Genomic DNA, 17,804 nt, shown 5'->3' with positions numbered 1-17,804 from the left:
GGATACAAGAGTGTACCAAGGATCTGAAATTGGAAGTGACACCATTTAGTTCTAAGTAGGATAAAAATAAATATCACATTGAAAAGAATACCATGCAAGAACATTTTCAAAAGAATTAAAACTGAGCAGCTTTTACAGGAAAATTGTACTCAACTAAATATTACTGAATCGAAAATGCAAGTTTGAAGACAAGAACCAAACCTTGGAATCTGTTGAAACTGAAAAAAAAAACATTGATTCTGCTAGGGAGGCATGTGAGGTTGTTTGCAAGGATAGAAAAATAAGAACACCATGGTGGACACAAGATGTTAAAGCAGTCCTGGAATAGAAGAAAGCATACTGAAAATTCCTGGCAAATAAGATGGCAGATGCCATAAGGGAATGCAGAGAAAAATGTAAGAGCTCTAAGCCAATGTGTAAAAGAAGCTAAATATCAGGAAGGTAGCAAAATGTTCTGGAGGATATTTAAAGAGCTTAGAAATGAAGGAAAAAGTACTTTAAAATAAAAGGAATCAAAGATGACAAAGGAGACATGAAAACTGAAGATAATGACATCTTAGACATCTGGAGTAATTATGTTGCAAAGCTGTTGAAACAAGCAGTGATAGAAATTTTCAAGAGGAATGCAAACAGGCATACACATCAGTGCTTGAGGTGGGGAAAAAAAAATGCATCAAAAACTTGAAATGTGGAAAGGCAACTGGAGTTGATATTCAACCAGAAATGCTCAAATATGGAGGCATAAAAGTTTTACAATGGCTATGCTGCATAATTCAGGAAGCCACATCAGAGGGTTGAATTTCAGATGATTGGAGTAGAGCTCTCAATAGTACCCATTTATAAAAATGGAAATAAAACTAAATGTGAGAATTGCAGAGGAATTTTCCTACTTAGTATTCCAGGTAAGATCTATAACTATATGCAAGCAGTCTTGAAAAGAGGTTGAGAAAAATTGTGAGAAACTTGAACAAGCTGGGTTCCACACAAACAGTTGTCAAGATCCAATTTTCCCCTTTATGGCAAATAGCTGAGAAATCAAGGGAATACGACAAGGTGCCCAGAGAAAAGCTTTTCAAAACACTACAATTATACAGAGTAAATGGAAATTCTTCTGCAGAGCAATACATAGTCTATATTTAAGTTATAAGTCAGTAGTCAGAACTGAAGGAAATACAGGAAGATAGTTTCATGCAAAATTGTGGGTCAGACAAGGATGTACCTTATGTTCACTCTTATTCACAATCACTATTTATATGGATTGCATTATGAAAGAAAGTAGCACTAATTCTGTTAACAGAATTGGAGATATCCAACTTAGCTCTTTGTTTTATGCAGATGATATTGTATTCCTAAACACATCAAGTTCGAGTCTCTAGGATTCTCTAACTAAATTGCATAACACAGAAAACTGCAGGGTGCATTCTCAATGGAGAAACTAAAGAACAAGGAATATCTGAACTATTTACGCACAGATTTTAGTGAAGATGGGAAATTAAATTTGGAAATAAACAACAAAATAAACAAAGTTGGTATGGTGAGGAGCCAGTTGAATAAATTTATATGGAATAAGAGAGAAATTAGCCAACACACAAAACTAGCAATATACAAGTGTTCAAATCAGTTTTAAGTTATGGACTGCTGATAAGAGATTAATAATAATGAAAACCTAATTGTGTAATGCTGTCATAATAGCCTGAGCACTCCTTGAGGTACATATCAGGAAATCTATGATGACAAAGGAGATGTGGAGCGAGATCCTTGTTTTAAGAAATAAGCTGTAATTTCATAGCAATTAATTTCGTGGCTATGATAGACTGTGATAAGCACAATACAATACAGATTACTACATCAACTTAGTTGGTAAAATTAGTTCGTGGTATAGGTTACTCTTATGAATGTTTTTAAGTCCACACAGAGAGACAAACAAGCAGTATCCAAGAGAATCGTCAGTCAGCTGCAAAGGTGAAGCAATAGGGAGGTATGCCAAATACTTCTATCTTCACTCTACAACTAATCTTTGTATTTTGGGTAAATTATCTCAATTTCTCATGCAGACAGACATTTGTGCTATGAAACCAAAAATCCAGTTTTTTCTGCAAGTGAAGATTGATATATCAATTACCCTTCAGCAGTACTTTTATTTTTTTGTGTAACAAATTAAGTACTGGTATTCATTCTCTGCTAGCAAGAAAAATTGAAAATTAAAAGGATATTAAAAGTAAAAGATTTACTAATATTGCTACTTCATAGCATGATGTTTTGATGACAGAATAACAAATTAAGCAGAGAACATAGTTCATTAATATTTTTATTTATATTTATAAATTTATTGTACAAGTATATAAAAAAATAAGTAAAATGTATATGAATGTTTAACTTTTCATCCTGCACAATATGCCAGCTTCTTTCCTTATTAATGCTAGAAATAAAGGGCTGTAGAGAGAGAAAAAGAGAAAAAAAAATCGCATGCCACATACAAGCATATTTATCAATCTGTAAAAATGAGTGTCTGATGCAGAAAGGAAACGAAATGTCATCAAGCAACTTGTCTATTGTGCCCCAGTGTTGTGCTAATTTATAAATATAAAAGTAATCTAAAAGTTCAGAATGGTTATCAAGTTTTATATAGCAACTATCTATTTAATAGATGTGATTAGAAATAACATTTCATAAAATAACTACGTTTATCAATACTAAGTAAACAAGATAAAAAAATAACTGATACCCCATTTCTAAATATACTGCATCCGTATGAACATTATGAACTTGCTAATTGTTCAGGTAGAAATCTTGAACACGTGCAATAGCTCATGTTGAAAGTTATGCAGCTTATAAATTCATTATTGATATATTTCACTACAGGACAAATGGAGTGCCTGCTTCATGAGAAAAGAAAAACTATTTTTTATTGCACTGTCACATAGAAAACTTGGTTTAAATTTACACATTCAAACTCAGCCATGCAAAGTTTTGTTGAATTAGTTCATTTGGTCTGCATGAACAGAGAAATGGACAATAAGGTTTTGTTATATTTTTATATACTTGCTTTTATGTACAGGGTGTCCCAAAAGTCACCATACATAGGAAAAGTTAACTCATATTACATTTTACATTATATTGTATTTATGTATATATGTATATACATACGTGTGTGTGTGTGTGTGTGTGTGTGTGTGTGTGTAGAAAGAGGTGGCCAACACGTATGGAATATTTTGTAAATAAAGGTACATTTAGCTACAGTTTTCCATTTTCCCTATGTATGGCAACTTTTGGGACACCCTGTAGAGGAAAATCTGAAAAATACTTTAAAAAAACATTAAGACACTAAACAGTCATGACAAACGTTGCGTGTGCCCACACTTGCACATGCTATAAAATTACATACTTGACAGAGTGGTTGGTTGCCTATATCTTCCAACCAACAAGCTGCAGGTCCAAATCCCACTGTGGCACTAATGCTTATGAAAGTCTTTATGCAGTAGAATATTTTCACCACTTGATGTGAGACCATTACCTTGCTTATGGAAAGCCTGAAGGGCTTCAAAAATGTATTATAACCTTTCATGGGTGGGATTTGCAAAATACTATATAAGAAACTATTTCAAATGAATATAAAAATCAAATATCAAAAACATTTTATTTGTGAAGTTGTCTACAAGTCAATCTCACAGTTAAGCAAGCAAACATTGTTCAGTAAAACGAATTTTCTTAAGATAGCTTAATATGTATTTAAAAAAAGGTTATAAATTCTCTTCATGAACTTTTTTCCCTTTCCCAAGTATGAAAATTTGCATCAAGTTAAAGCTGAATAAAAAGCGTAGTGTTTCGTTGTTTTCTAATCTGCCTGATCTAAATAAAAATAAAAGGTTTTGCATATTCAAGACAGAATAAGTTTTAAATGCAACACAAACTGTTCAAACTTATACCAGTATTAAGCTTTCTTAATAAGTCACACCAGCATGAATAAATAACCATCACTTTTAAACAGAAGAGGGAAAAAAAAATTTTGTTAAAAACTTTTAATGATTACATTAATATACAGTTTTCAAGAGCAGTTAAAGTAACACAAAGAGAAGATGTTATTTAAATCAACAGTCGTCTTTTCCAATGGCATAACAGCGTGGCTGGATAAAGGAAACAATTCAGTCAGGACTCTAGTGTTGTTGCCAAATAGTTTCTGAATGACTGAAAAGGGTGCATAATAGTTTTTCTGACTTTCCCCAATTTCCCCATGGTCCTAATTTCTTCTAAGACTATAGGATTAGTTTAGCTATACAAATCATCATCTCCGTCATCCTGAAAGTTGTTTTGATCAGTACCACCTCCACCTTGACTTCCACCTGGACCTGTTGTCTGATTACTTGGAAACCTAATAAATAAGATTTACTTATTAATTTTTAATAATTTTAAATTAATTTAAAATGATTAAAAAAACAGCAAAAAAAATTTCCATTAAAAACAGATCTCACGTGAACTAGAAAGTGTTACATTAAATGATTAAAATAAAATAGCATGCAACAGAGCAGTTTATGAATTAATGCATATGCTTCTCTGAGCACTCCATTTCAAGTAGTTGATATTAAAATTGTTTTATAACATAATGCAGAAAACATGTTTTATGATCATGAATTGTAAATGCTTGGTTTAACAAAATATTTTACTAGTCTGACTGCCTGAGCAGAGAGCAACTTTGCTCTCCAGCCCACAGGTGGTGAATTCAAATGACATTGATGTTTGAGTGACTTTAGGCAGTGGATGACTATCAACTTCAGCTGTGAGACCACCTGGTTTAGTGGGGATGTACTGTGCTTGGTTACTAATATAAGGATTCTGAGTTTATTTCAGTTCTTAAACTTCCACTGTAAAATACTAATATGCTATGGCATACTAACCTCATCATCAAATTCCTGACATGTACCCTCAAGGAATGTACAGGATATTATGATAGTATTGTATTTACTCGAATATAACTTGCCTGCCCAATATACCTCAGACCCCTGATTTTACTTTACAAAAAAGATAAAAAGTTTTGCATATATATACACCTCGCACACATAGTGAATGTTATGGCAGTTTCAGATATTTTGAAATTTTATTGAAGAAAATCAGCATTTCAACTCAGCTATCGTCAGCTTGCCTTTGCCGTGCGATCTTTTGTTATTATCGTACCAATCATATGCATAGAAATGGAAGCAACTAGTAGAGGAAATGTGGGAGAGAGAGCATTGATTTCGTCTCGATCTTGGATTGCGTGGGGTGAATTACGATTAGAAGACCATCATTAGAACTGGATTTTGAGAGTTTGGAACACGATTTTGCCAGAAATAATTAATTTAATTACAGGCATTGTCACTAAAGATTCAAATATATCGTGTGATGAAGGTGAGCAGCTGATCGTGCAAATAACGTTAACAATTAACATTTAAAAAGCATTCATTTTATAAATGATGCGAGCAATTATAAATTATAATGAATACTGAGGATTTAATTATAAATGTCAATTTCGTTTTTTTTTTCGATTTTTTAACTTTAAATTTTGGAGAAAAAAGTGCGAGTTATATTCGAGTAAATAAGGTACTACATGAAGAACTTACATCATTACTAATTTCCTATCAACAATTTCCCTCAAAATCAATCTGTTATCTATCAAGACTCCGACATTATCAATCTTATATTTCTGTCTTCTAAGGCAATTTTTATCGTATCAATCCACCAATATCTTGGTCTTCCTCTGGGTCTTTTTCCACCAACCTGGTAGAGAACACTTGGTTTGCTAATCTTTCCTTTCCCATTCTCTTTATGTGACCATACCACCTGAGATTAGCTCTGCTAACACATTCCCGATGCTAACAGTGGCAAGTTCTCTCCTAATATCCTAATTTTTAATATGATATTGCCATTGATGCCATCTGTTCACACCCCTAATCTTTCTCAGGACTCTCATACCTGTGGTCTCTAGTCTTTGGTCGAGTGTTTTATTTTGGCTTGGACACTGTCTTGCATACAGCTAATTTAGTGTTTTGGCTAATTTCTTCTATTCCATATATATGTATTCAGTTGACCTACCATACCAGCTTTGCTGATTCTGTTATCTATTTCCACATTTGCATACTAACCTATCAGGTGGAACAACTGCCATTTAAAAAATATCATTTAAGTTACTGAAAATATTTGCAAATAGCTAGCTCAAATTTACCAGTGAAGTGTAACAAACACCTCTATGGAAAATAGCAAAGTTCCAATCACAAAAAGAAAGTCATAATTGAGAAGAAAAACAGGACATTGTACCCTTCCATTGGAAAGAACCAGTTTAATTCTCATTGTGAAGAAGAATCTTTGATACCAGTGTTTTTCTCCAAGAAAATTGGATTTTCCATCCTGAGTTTCTATGGGAATTTACAAAAAACTATGGGTGGAAGATACCATGGTGTTGATGATGGAGGATTCAGTAGCAGAGGTGTGAAGGCAATACATAATAAATATAATATTAAATTAATAAATAATTAGGTTATCTGTGAAGTGGATTGATTTCAAAACATCATTACTTTCCCTCACAGGATTCCTTGTCATCCTATATAAGCGTTTAATTCTATCACCAATTTTGCCCAATTTTTCTCTTATTCCATATAAATTTATTCAGCTGGCTACCCACCATACCAGCTTTGATTATTCTGCTATCTATTTCCAGATTTAACCTGCCATCTTCACTATAAACTGTGCCTTCACTACTGACTCTGAAACATGGGGTTTTTATTTATAGAAGATAAAAAATAGTACAAAATTCTGCCACCAGGGACACTTGGTGCAATAAGCATAATCTCACTGTTTCTTCTTATTACATCCTCCTCATAAGTTCTGACACAGTCAGTTGCAATGGTGAGTAGTTAAGTCATTAAATTTAATTTATTGAATTATCATTACATCTCATTCATTGACAATGACATCCTATGTATAACCCAAGAGCATGAGCTCATCTGGGTTACAAGTAACAATTACACAGCATAAATAGTACACAAAATATTGACAATATATTTAGAGAATAATATGTGTGTGTATATATATTCCATATGTACACGTGAAATAAGAACAATGCAGTTCAGTAATTACTTGAATATTTTGTGTTGGTTAATTTCTCTTGGTATAAATTGGTTAATTACTTTTTATAGACTAGTTGGTGGATATAAGGAAGACTGAAATGGATTCACGTCATTTTGATAAGACTGAAGTGCTATCAATCTCACCTTACTGGAATGTGCATTGTTAGCCAAGCTTTACTAATGCAGCGCTTAAAGAATTCTGGCATTTGAAGGATAGGAGAAAACGTCCAATGGCAATAACAAATCTTAGAAAATGATTTTATGATTTGAAAATAGTGGAGCTTTAGCAGTGAAGCCAGGACGAGGGTGCAAATGGATTATTCCTCGACAAGTTGAAGTTGCAACTGCCATCATGGAACACGGAATGAGTAACGCACAAGGGTCCAGCAAGGACATGCTCCTGATTTAGCAACCTTGAAAGACAGAATAATGCAGCATGTGAGACAAATTAATGCAGATCTGTTTGTGTTCCACTGTAGAAAATCTCATTCACAGAAAGCAGTTCTTAGAACATCTGAAAGGAGGACACATCTGCAAATTATATAAACACAAAAATTGAATTGTTCTCTCTCTTCTAGCCATTACTGTTAATTAATCCCAAACCACATGCTTAAAGTGCCATGTTGCCTGGTGGCAGAATTTTGTACTAATTTTTTCATCTTCTGTAAATAAAAACCCCATGTTCCAGAGTGTACTGACACCAAGTTTGGTTGAATTTCTTCCAAAACATTTTTCGCTAAGGGCTGTGAAAATCTCTTTAATCATGACTACCTTGTATATGTGTGTGTATGTCAGGGATGTATATTCAGAGTGTGCTAGGTGTGCAGTGCACACCCATGGAATAGCAATATCACTGATATTATATTTTTGCATTTATTCCTGTTAAAGATTCCCCTAATTGTTTCCTGGCTTCGTGCAATTCCTAAAATTAAACACAAGATACTAATGCTTCACGAAGAGGACATTTTTAAATGCATAAACACTGCATTACATTCAGGTTAATAGTCCAGGTGTGCAGCAACACACCTTTGAGCCCTTTGAACAGATGTACAGATGGTGTAGCAGGTCAAATTCTTAGCATTTCAATGGTTTTAAACCACACAGAAGGCAAAGCAGGGTGTGAGCTGAGACAATAGTGTCTCAGCTCACAGAGTCATTGTGTCAACCAATCCAATTGAATGTTGTCATTTGTCATGAGATGCTATTTTTGTTTTCCGAGTTTCATCTGTTTTGCATGCGTGAAGTGTTCGGGACACTTCAATTCACACCGCTATAGACAAGTTTTTAATATATAATTTTCTATAAATAATTTATAACTTTTGTTGCCCATATTTACAATGGGAAACAGTGTTGACATTCTACTGAGTGTCCCGTTTTCTGACAGAGCTTTCATGGTGATTATAGCCGAAGGTGGTTGGAACTTATGTGCAAGTTGGTTCAGTTTGGAAAAATAAGAATTTCCCAGTGATTACTTTTTCCCAATTTCTGTGCGTATTACAAATCATATCAAAATTCAAATTGTCTCACTATGAAGCATAAACATTTGTGCTTCTCACATATTGATAAATTAAGATGAGCACTGATATGCTATACATGCTTAAAACTTTCATATAATAAAATATGCAATCATACAGTCAAATTAATGTGAATTTTGTAGCATGGATTGCATAAGCCAATGGACAGCACACCAAACCTAAATGGACATGTCACTGATATATATTAAAAAAAAAAAACCTTCAAGTTCCTGTCCCAGATAGATGCCTTACTTAAAATCCAATTCTACCCTAAGACCTATAAGTAAATGCTACTGATTGTCCCTTCTATAAATTATTCAAAAAATTAGCAAATTCTCTTAAACTACCACCCTCGCTAGCTATACCATATCACACATAAAAAAACACTAATCATTTCAAAATTTCTATTGAAAATCTAATAGCTAATAATAAATATCTTAGTAAGCTTTGACATCACTGTTCACCAAAATTCGTTTAAATGACACCTTATCACTTAAAAAAAAAAGTTCTCTCCAGATATCCCTCTACAGTTCTTCCCTTTCACTCCCCCACTGGCCAATTTTTTCATAGTAGTTTCGAAATAAAAACCTTGACTCAGCCCTATTCAAACCTATCTGGATAATGTGCTCTCTATTTGGCTTCATGGCCCAGAAAAATTATTCCTTCCTCTGTTACTTCCATAGCAATCACTGTAGAATCCTAAGAGAAGAGAGAGTTCCTGATTTATGTGGGTCCCTGTTCCTGCAAATTGGCTTAAAATGGATAGAAAGGAAGATTGGTAACCATCTGTACAGAAGAACATAAAATATACACCTGCAGTCATGACTATGATCAATCAGGCCTTGCAGACCAAGCTTTGGATACAGCTCATAGAATAAAAAGATCACCATAGAAGAGAAAGCCTGGCTTTAGAATCTTGAAGCTGCTCTCAAAAATCAGCCTAATCCAAATAAATATGGTTGCATAAAACTCCCCAAAATATGGAAAACACTAATACATAGCAATCCCAATTTATATTCACGGCCACCAGCAGTTGTCCAAAGAAGTCACCCCACCTAGTTAGGACTCTAGTCATTCACTTATGTATTTTATGTAGTTCTGTGTTGCCTTTGTGTGCATGTGTGTGTTAAAAGTCACATATTTTACTTCCTGAAGATGTCCCTGTGAAGGAGATGAAATATTGGAGAAGAATTAAACAGCATTTTTAATTGTTTCTTGGTGCTGTTTCATTTCATTAAGTGTCCAACATGAGAATCAATTATTCATCTTCTTCTTCAACCATTTGGTTCTGTTCATTCCTGGACGAAGGTCTCCCCAACAGTTTCCCAGACCACTTGGTTTCTGCCTCTCCCATCCACCATCTCACTCCTGCAACTTGTTCCAGTTCACCCCTCCACCTTCTTCTCGGTCTTCCTCTTTGTCTTGCCCCTAGCCATCGGTCTCCACTTTGTTGTTTTTCTAGTCCATCCCCCGTCACTGCATCTGGCAATACGGCCAGCCCATCTCCACTTAGCCTGTTTAATGTATTTAACAATATCCATGACACCTGTTTGAGATCTTATCCAGGTATTCTCTTAATGTTATTTTAAGCATACTTCTCTCCATGCGATGTGTTGTTCTCATCTTTTTGTTTTAAGGCTTTTGTTAAAGTCCATGTTTCTCCCCCATATGTTAGGACAGGAAGCATGCACTGGTTGAAAGCTTTCCTTTTTAGACTCAAAGGGATGTCACTTCTGAATATGTCTCTCATTTTCCAATAAGCCATCCACCCAAGGTGAATTCTTTGTTCAATCTCTTTTCTTTGGCAATTCTCAAAGGATAACAATTGGCCTAAATATACATATGAGGTAACTTGATCTTTCATGGTTTTCAACTTTGAGAGGTCTTTGGTTTATGTATTTATTCATCATTATTTTTGTTTTTTTTCTCTATTTATTTTTAATCCAATTACTCTGGAGGCTTCATTTAGATGATTTAGCATTTCTTCCAGATTATCTGCTATTAACATAACATCATCTGCAACTCTCTAAATTTATCCAGGAGTAAAATCATTCTTTAAAAAAGAAACATGAAAAAGTTTATGGTCAGATCGGGCAGGATGACATTTAAGGTCACTGGAGTTGACTGTAAGGTATTTGGAGGGAAAGCTGGTCAAGGTAAGGTCATATCTCTTAATGTTATTATTAGCATACTTCTCTCCATGCGATGTTGTGTTGTTCTCAGCTTTTTGTTTAGGGTTTCTGTTAAAGTCCATATTTACTCCTTTAACAACTACACCTTACCCAAACTTTCTACAATATACATCATGCATGCTTTTCGTGCATCTAAACAGTAAGATATCATCAATAACTATAATTTGAATGACTCCCCTTCCCTAACTTCAGACAAAACTGGATGATGATGAATGTTTGCAATGATGTAATACAAATCATTCACCTACATACCAGAATAACTCATCATTCTCCTAGGACCTTACCTTAACCAGCTTTCCCTCCAATTACTTACAGTCACCTCCAGTGACATTAAATCTCATCCTGCCAGATCAGACCATAAACTTGTTCATGTTTCTTTTTTAAACAATGATTTTACTCCCAGCAAAACTCAATCTTATATTCTATAAGACTATAATGGTGCCAAATGGGATGATGTTCAGGATTTCTATGCTTCTTTTCCATGACCACTCTGAACTAATAACTGAAATTGTTGCTGTGATGCATACCTTTACTCCCCATTCTGCTCAAAATCCCCAACATATCCAAGCCTTAGTTTTTCCACAAATGTAACAAAGCAGTTCAAGGTAAAAATGCAGGATACACTCAATAGCTTAAACTAAACATTCCAGCCTCCCACCCAGCTTATACTATAACAACAACAAAAATATCGACAATTTTAAAGCAGATTATGCCAGGATCAAATGCACTAAGCACACCTCCTGTTCAAAAGGCAGTTGAGCTTTCGGGTGCCTCACCAAGGTTCTTTGGGGAAAACTTCTGTCCTTACTATGTCTCCAACTCTCTCTCATCCTACCTTCCAACCAAAGGAGTTGCTTTCAAATCACAGTGCAGGTATGGATAGTACATGAATTTTATTGCCTGGTGTGATACCATCACCTTGCTTACTGCAGGCCTGCAGTGACTTTAAAGAATTTCATGTGTAACTATAAAAAACTAGATAGGGGTTCTGGATTATCTAGCCCACAGCTCACTAATGGTATTAACCACCTTGCTGGCTTTGACGTGTATACACGTCCATAATTACATAGATGCAAAGTGTCAATTGAAGGCAATATAACCTTTGGATATTATAGAAATAATATGGATACGAAGCACATATACGAGGGTGGTCTGAAAAATTCTTGGCCTTGACCATAGGTGGCAAAATTATCGGCAAGATTTTTTTTCTAAGTTGGTACATCTGTCATAAGCATCCAGGTGAAATTGCAAGTCATAATAGCAAGTAGTTTGTTTTATACAGCTGTCTGAAGCAAGAGCGTTGTCTGCATCCCTTGAAATGGATAAAATTGAGTATCAAGTGGTTATAAAATTCTTTGCAAAAGGTTTAACACCAAAAGAAATTCATTTAAAGTTCATAAACGTTTGTAGGCACTCTTCTCCTTCATTTTCGACAATTAAGAGATGGACTGCCAAATTTAAATGTGGCTGTACCAGCCTTGAAGATGATACATGTGAAGGACATCCAAAAAGTGCAACAACACCAGAAATCATTGATCAAATGCACGATATGGTATTGGATGACCAGCAAGTCAAAGTGCGTGAAATTGCTGAGACTATAGGCATTTCAAAAGAACATGTAGGATATATTTTGCATGAAGAATTGCATATGAAAAAGCTTTGAGCAAGATGGGTGCATGCTTGCTCACAGCAGATCAAAAATGCACTCGCATGAAAATCCCTGAACAGTGCTTGGAGCATTTTAACAAGAATAAAACTGATTTTGTGTGTCGATTAATCATTATGGATGAGACTTGGATTCACCATTACCCAACAGAATCCAAACAGTGGACAGAAGCCGGTTGTTCAGTGTCAAAGTTGGTTCCATCAGCAGGAAAGGTCATGGTATCGGTGTTTTGGGATGCTAAAGGCATTTTATTTATTAATTATCTTGAAAAGGGTAAAACAATAGCCGGGGAATATTATTCTGATCTTATAACCAGACTAGATGAAAAAATTTGTGAGAAAAGACCTGGTTTGCAGAAGAAAAAAATAATCTTTCATCAGGACAATAAACCTATCCACAAAGGTATTTTGTAAATGGGAAAATGAAGCGATCTGCACTATGAATTGTTGGAACATCTACCCTGTTCCACAGATCTGGCTCCCTCTAACTTCTATCTCTTCCCAAAACTAAAACTCTTCCTCACAGGTCAGCATTTTTCTTTGAATCAAGAGGTGATTGCAGCTGTAGAGGGGTAATTAGCAGATCTCAGTGAGAACCACTACAGGGACAAACTAATGGTGCTGGGGCATCGCTGGAATAAATGTATTAGTCTTAAGGGAGATTATGTTGAAAAATAAAAATTTAGAAATTATAAATTCGTTTTTTCATTGTTAGGCCGAGAACTTTTCAGACCACCCTTGTATTTGATGTTTCATCTGTGTGGTCATTTAGGTGGTTAACATAACAGATTTACAACCATTCATGACTGGGATTCACACGAAACAGGTACAGAAACAAACATCTGATATGGGTCATCCTAAATGAAGTTATCGGGGGGGGGGGGCTGAAGCTGCATAATATTTAATTATTTTGTCTTCCTATCCTTTAGATTAGGAGTTCTCAACGTGATGTATGCATACCCCTTGGGGTATGTGGTAAAATTTTTCGGGGTAAGCCATGAGAGCTCAAAAGTTGTAAGATCTAATAAAGTTGGCAACACTGATACTGATTAATTTCCGAGAACTGGGTGATGAAGCGTGGCGCTGTAGTTCATGTCTATACCCGTTTGTCAATCCTCCCTTCCCTTCCCTGCCTCAGAGCCAAACTTAACTGAGAACAGCTGATCACCCAGTCAAAACACCCACTCTAAGTGATTGAATGTGTCTTCTTACTGCTCTATGTATTTGTTATGATTTATTTCACTTGCTGTGCTTAGTTAATTTTAGTCTTTAGTTTACTATGAAGTTAAGGTTAGGGTACCCACAAAAAATCATAGTTTTGAGGTAAAAATAAGAAAAAAAATTATAAAGTTTATATACTAAAGAATACATTCTGTAATTTTCATACTCAAAAACGTCCTACATTTTGAGTTATCTTATATTTATCATTTAAATGCGCATTAAAACTTCAAATTGTTATAACTTTGCTTGTAATTGTCAGAATTAAAAAAATTTAAAAAGTAAATTATGTAGATTTAAAAGCTCTAATAACATCAGTTTCATAAGTAAAATCAACTGTGAGAAGTAATTTTATTGGTTCTTGTTACCATTGCTATATTGTAAGCTACTTTGTGTAAGCCAATCAGAGCAAAGTTTACAACACCAAAACCAGAACCATTATGGCTGTCATTGTGTTTAAGTGTGTTTACAAAGCTTTGTCTTCAGTCTGAGATTTATTAAAAAAATTAAGTTTTAATATAACATTTAGAAACATAAATATATATAAATATGTCTAAAATAAGAGAAGAAATAGCAGTATATGATGCACTGATAACTTTTAATGGTGGTGATCTAGGAAGATTACCAGTATTTGAAAGACTGGGACTGAAAATAGGTGAACAATGTTTACAAACATTTCAGATATTTGATAAACATCTATGCTTAAGAGCAAAAAAAGCTGCCTCAGAAGAAGAAAAATTAAAAAGAAAGCAAAAATCTATGAATATGTTATTTAAAACAGCTGTTGATAACACACATATTGCTGGTGGCTTTTAAATATTCACAGAATATTTAAAAGTATAGTTATAAATTTTAAAATTGATTTTTCTCTGGGTTTTTAAATTTTAACACATGGAAGTTGGTTTTGGAAAGATATCTTAAAAACTATTAGTCCTAGAATATTATATTTTTTCTTTTCTAACACAGCTTAATATATCCAGAATATTGAACTAAAATTATAATCATTGATATGTATTTTCATGGGGTGGTTAAGGGACAAAGCTATTTAACTGAGAGGAGACCTCCACATAGCCTTTAAAGGAATGTGGAGAACTGATCAGGGCTTCTGACCTAATGTCCAATCCTCACCTTCTCGAGGTATACCCTGTTGGGTATCTACTTGGATACTGAACGAACAAGGATGAGTTGGCAATTTGGGATTTAGCGAACCAAATTGTATTCTTATTGGCTTAAACCAAAATACAAAATGATGGTACAACATAAAATTTCATGCCGGCTGGGGGATTGCCGGGTTAAACAAGTCCCTCGTTGTTTTCATCAGGGAACCAGGGAGAACAGCGAAAAGTCAGCTACTGGAACAAAGCCTGAATGGCAAAGAAATGGAGCTAGCTGAGGAATTAGATAAGTACCAGATCGACATAATAGGGGTGACTGAAACAAAAAAGACAAAAACTGGTGAGATCTTTCTGAGCAATAAATACAAAATGTTACATTCAGGCAATGACAATCAAGGAAAAGAAGGAGTAGCCATAGTATTCAACACAAAATACGAGGCTAATCTTCTTGAATGGCAGGCAGTCTCAAGTAGAGTGATGTGGTCAAATATCAGAATGGGAAACTGGACAATGAGACTTATTTGTGCCTATGGTCCCACAGAAGGTTCTATTAAGGTAGAAGTGGAGGAATTTTTGAGGTTTTAGAAAAAGCAACTAACACAATGAAAAAGGAAAAGTTTCTCCTTGTTGGGGATCTAAACAGCAGAGTAGGAAATATGTCAGACATACAAAAATATTTTGGGAAAATTTGGAGAAAAGAGCAAAGCTAATAATAATAGCAAATACTTGTTGGATTTCTGCTCAGGACATTTGTGCACATTTTTATGTTCCAACATAAAAAGGTGCACAAATTCACATGGAGAGAAGAGGACAAGGAATAAGAAAAGTCTCATTGACTGTGTTATTGTTGATAGTGATGTTTTCTCCCTGGTGCAGGACACTAGAGTGTACAGAGGATTCGAAATTGATCACTATTTAGTCTTGTTAAGGATAAAATTGATTTTCATATTGAAGAGAATAACATGCAAGAGAGTTTTAAAGAGAACAAAAGTTGAGCAGCTCTCAGATGTGAACTGTAGACTAAAATACACAAACATTATTGAAGAAAAAATGTAAGAGTTTGAGAATAGGAACCAAACCTTGGAGATTCAGTAGCAAGCCTGAAGAAAAACTCTGATTGATTCAGCCAGAGAGGCATTTGGTGAGGTTGTCTGCAATGATAGAAAAATCAGAACTCTATTTTGGACACAGGAAATTAAAGAGGCAGCAGTGAAACAAAAGAAGAAAGCATATCAAAATTTCCTGGCAAATAAGTCAGCTTGTGCTCTTAGAGAATACAGAGACAAATGTAAGAAAGCTAAACACTGTGTAAAACTAGCTAAACAAAAGTCATGGGAAAACTTTGGTAAGAACATAGAAAATAAATATCAAGAAGGTGGTAAGATATTCTGGAAGTTGTTGAAGAAGCTTAGAAATGGAGGAAAGAGTGCTGTAAAAGGAGTTAGAGATGATAAAGGTGACATGAAAACAGGAGAAAAAGATATCATTGAAGTATGGAGTAATTACTTTTGAAAAACTGCTAAATGAAACAAGCAGTAATGACAGCACAGTGGGAAAAAACACTCAACAGGCATACAGTCAGGAATACATATCCATACTTGAAGTAGAAAAAGCCATCAAAGGCTTGAAATGTGGAAAGGCAGCAGGAGTAGATGATATTCGACCAGAAATGTTGAAGTATGGTGGTATAGAAGTCTTACAGTGGCTGCACTGCATAGTTCAGAAAGCCTGGACAGAGGGACGAATTCCTGATGATTGGAGTAAGCTCTCATAGCATTCATATATAAAAAGGGAAATAAAACTGAATGTGAGAATTACAGAGGTGTTTCCCTTCTGAGTGTTCCTGCCAAGATTTATGCAATATACTTGAGAAACGGTTGAGAAGAATTGTGGAAGAAAGCTTGGTATAGAACAAGCTGGATTCAGGCCAAATAGAGGCTGTTAGGATCAGATCTTCACTTTACGACAAACTGTTGAGAAAGCATGGGAAAATAACAAAGATCTATATTTAAGTTTTGTCGATCTGGAAAAGGCATATGACAAGGTGCCAAGAGAGAGAGAAGCTATTCAATACGCTACAGTTATATGGTGTCAATGGGGGCATTATATCAAGCAATACTTAGTCTTTATTAGAGTTGTAAGTCGGCAGTTAGAATTGAAGTACAGGAAGATGGTTTATTGCTAAATCTGGTGTGAGAAAAGGATGTACATTATCCCCTCTGTTATCCATTATCTATATGGATCACATTATGAAGGAAAGTGGTATTAAACATGATATCAAAATTGGAGATGTTAATGTCAGGTCTTTGCTTTATGCTGACGATGTTATACTTCTAAATAAATCCACTACAAGTCTTCAAGATTCCTTGACTAAAATGAATAACTGTTGTAATAGATATGGTATGAAGGTCAGCAATAAAAAGACAAATACAATGAAAACAGGCAGAATCATTGAAAATGTACACTGCATTGTGAACGGAGAACTTGCGGAACAAGTAAAACATTTCACCTATTTAGGCACGATTTTTAGTGAAGATGGTAAATTAAATATGGAAATAGACAACAGAATCAACAAAGCTGGTATGATAGGAAGTCAACAGAATAAATTCATACGGAATAAGAGAGAAATTAGTCAGAGCACTAAATTAGCTGTATACAAGACAGTGTTCAAACCAGTTTTAACTTATGGATCTGAGAGCTGGGTAATAAGTAAAACACTTGAACAAAGACTAGAGACCGCAGATATGAGAGTTCTGAGAAAGATTAGAGGCGTGAACAGATGGCATCAATAGCAATATCATATTAAAAACAAGGATATTAGGAAAGAACTTGACATTGTCAGCATCCAGGAATGCGTTAGCAGAGCTAATCTCAGGTGGTATGGTCACTTAAACAGAATTGATAAGGAAAGATTAGCAAAACAAGCGTTCTCTTCCAGGTTGGCAGGAAAACGACCCAGAGGAAGACTAAGATATAGGTGGATTGATACAGTACAAAGTGCCT

General features: G+C 34.8%; 1 protein-coding gene across 1 annotated transcript in view; it reads right to left on the bottom strand.

The window, feature by feature from the left end:
* Positions 1-3,618: 3,618 nt before the first annotated feature.
* The window catches only part of TER94 (Transitional endoplasmic reticulum ATPase TER94), a 258,536-nt gene continuing 244,350 nt past the window's right edge, over positions 3,619-17,804 (bottom strand). Inside the window, exon 19 of the mRNA XM_090414459.1 lies at positions 3,619-4,369. Within this exon, the coding sequence (XP_090270585.1) occupies positions 4,267-4,369 (103 nt within the window). The 3' untranslated portion in view covers positions 3,619-4,266. The remainder of the gene's footprint in view (positions 4,370-17,804) is intronic.

Source organism: Typopeltis vanoorti, chromosome 25, assembly GCF_054136105.1.
Source record: "Typopeltis vanoorti isolate ZY-2024b chromosome 25, IOZ_Tvanoo_1.0, whole genome shotgun sequence".
Classification (NCBI taxonomy): domain Eukaryota; kingdom Metazoa; phylum Arthropoda; class Arachnida; order Uropygi; family Thelyphonidae; genus Typopeltis; species Typopeltis vanoorti.
This window is presented reverse-complemented; position numbering and strand designations above follow the sequence as displayed.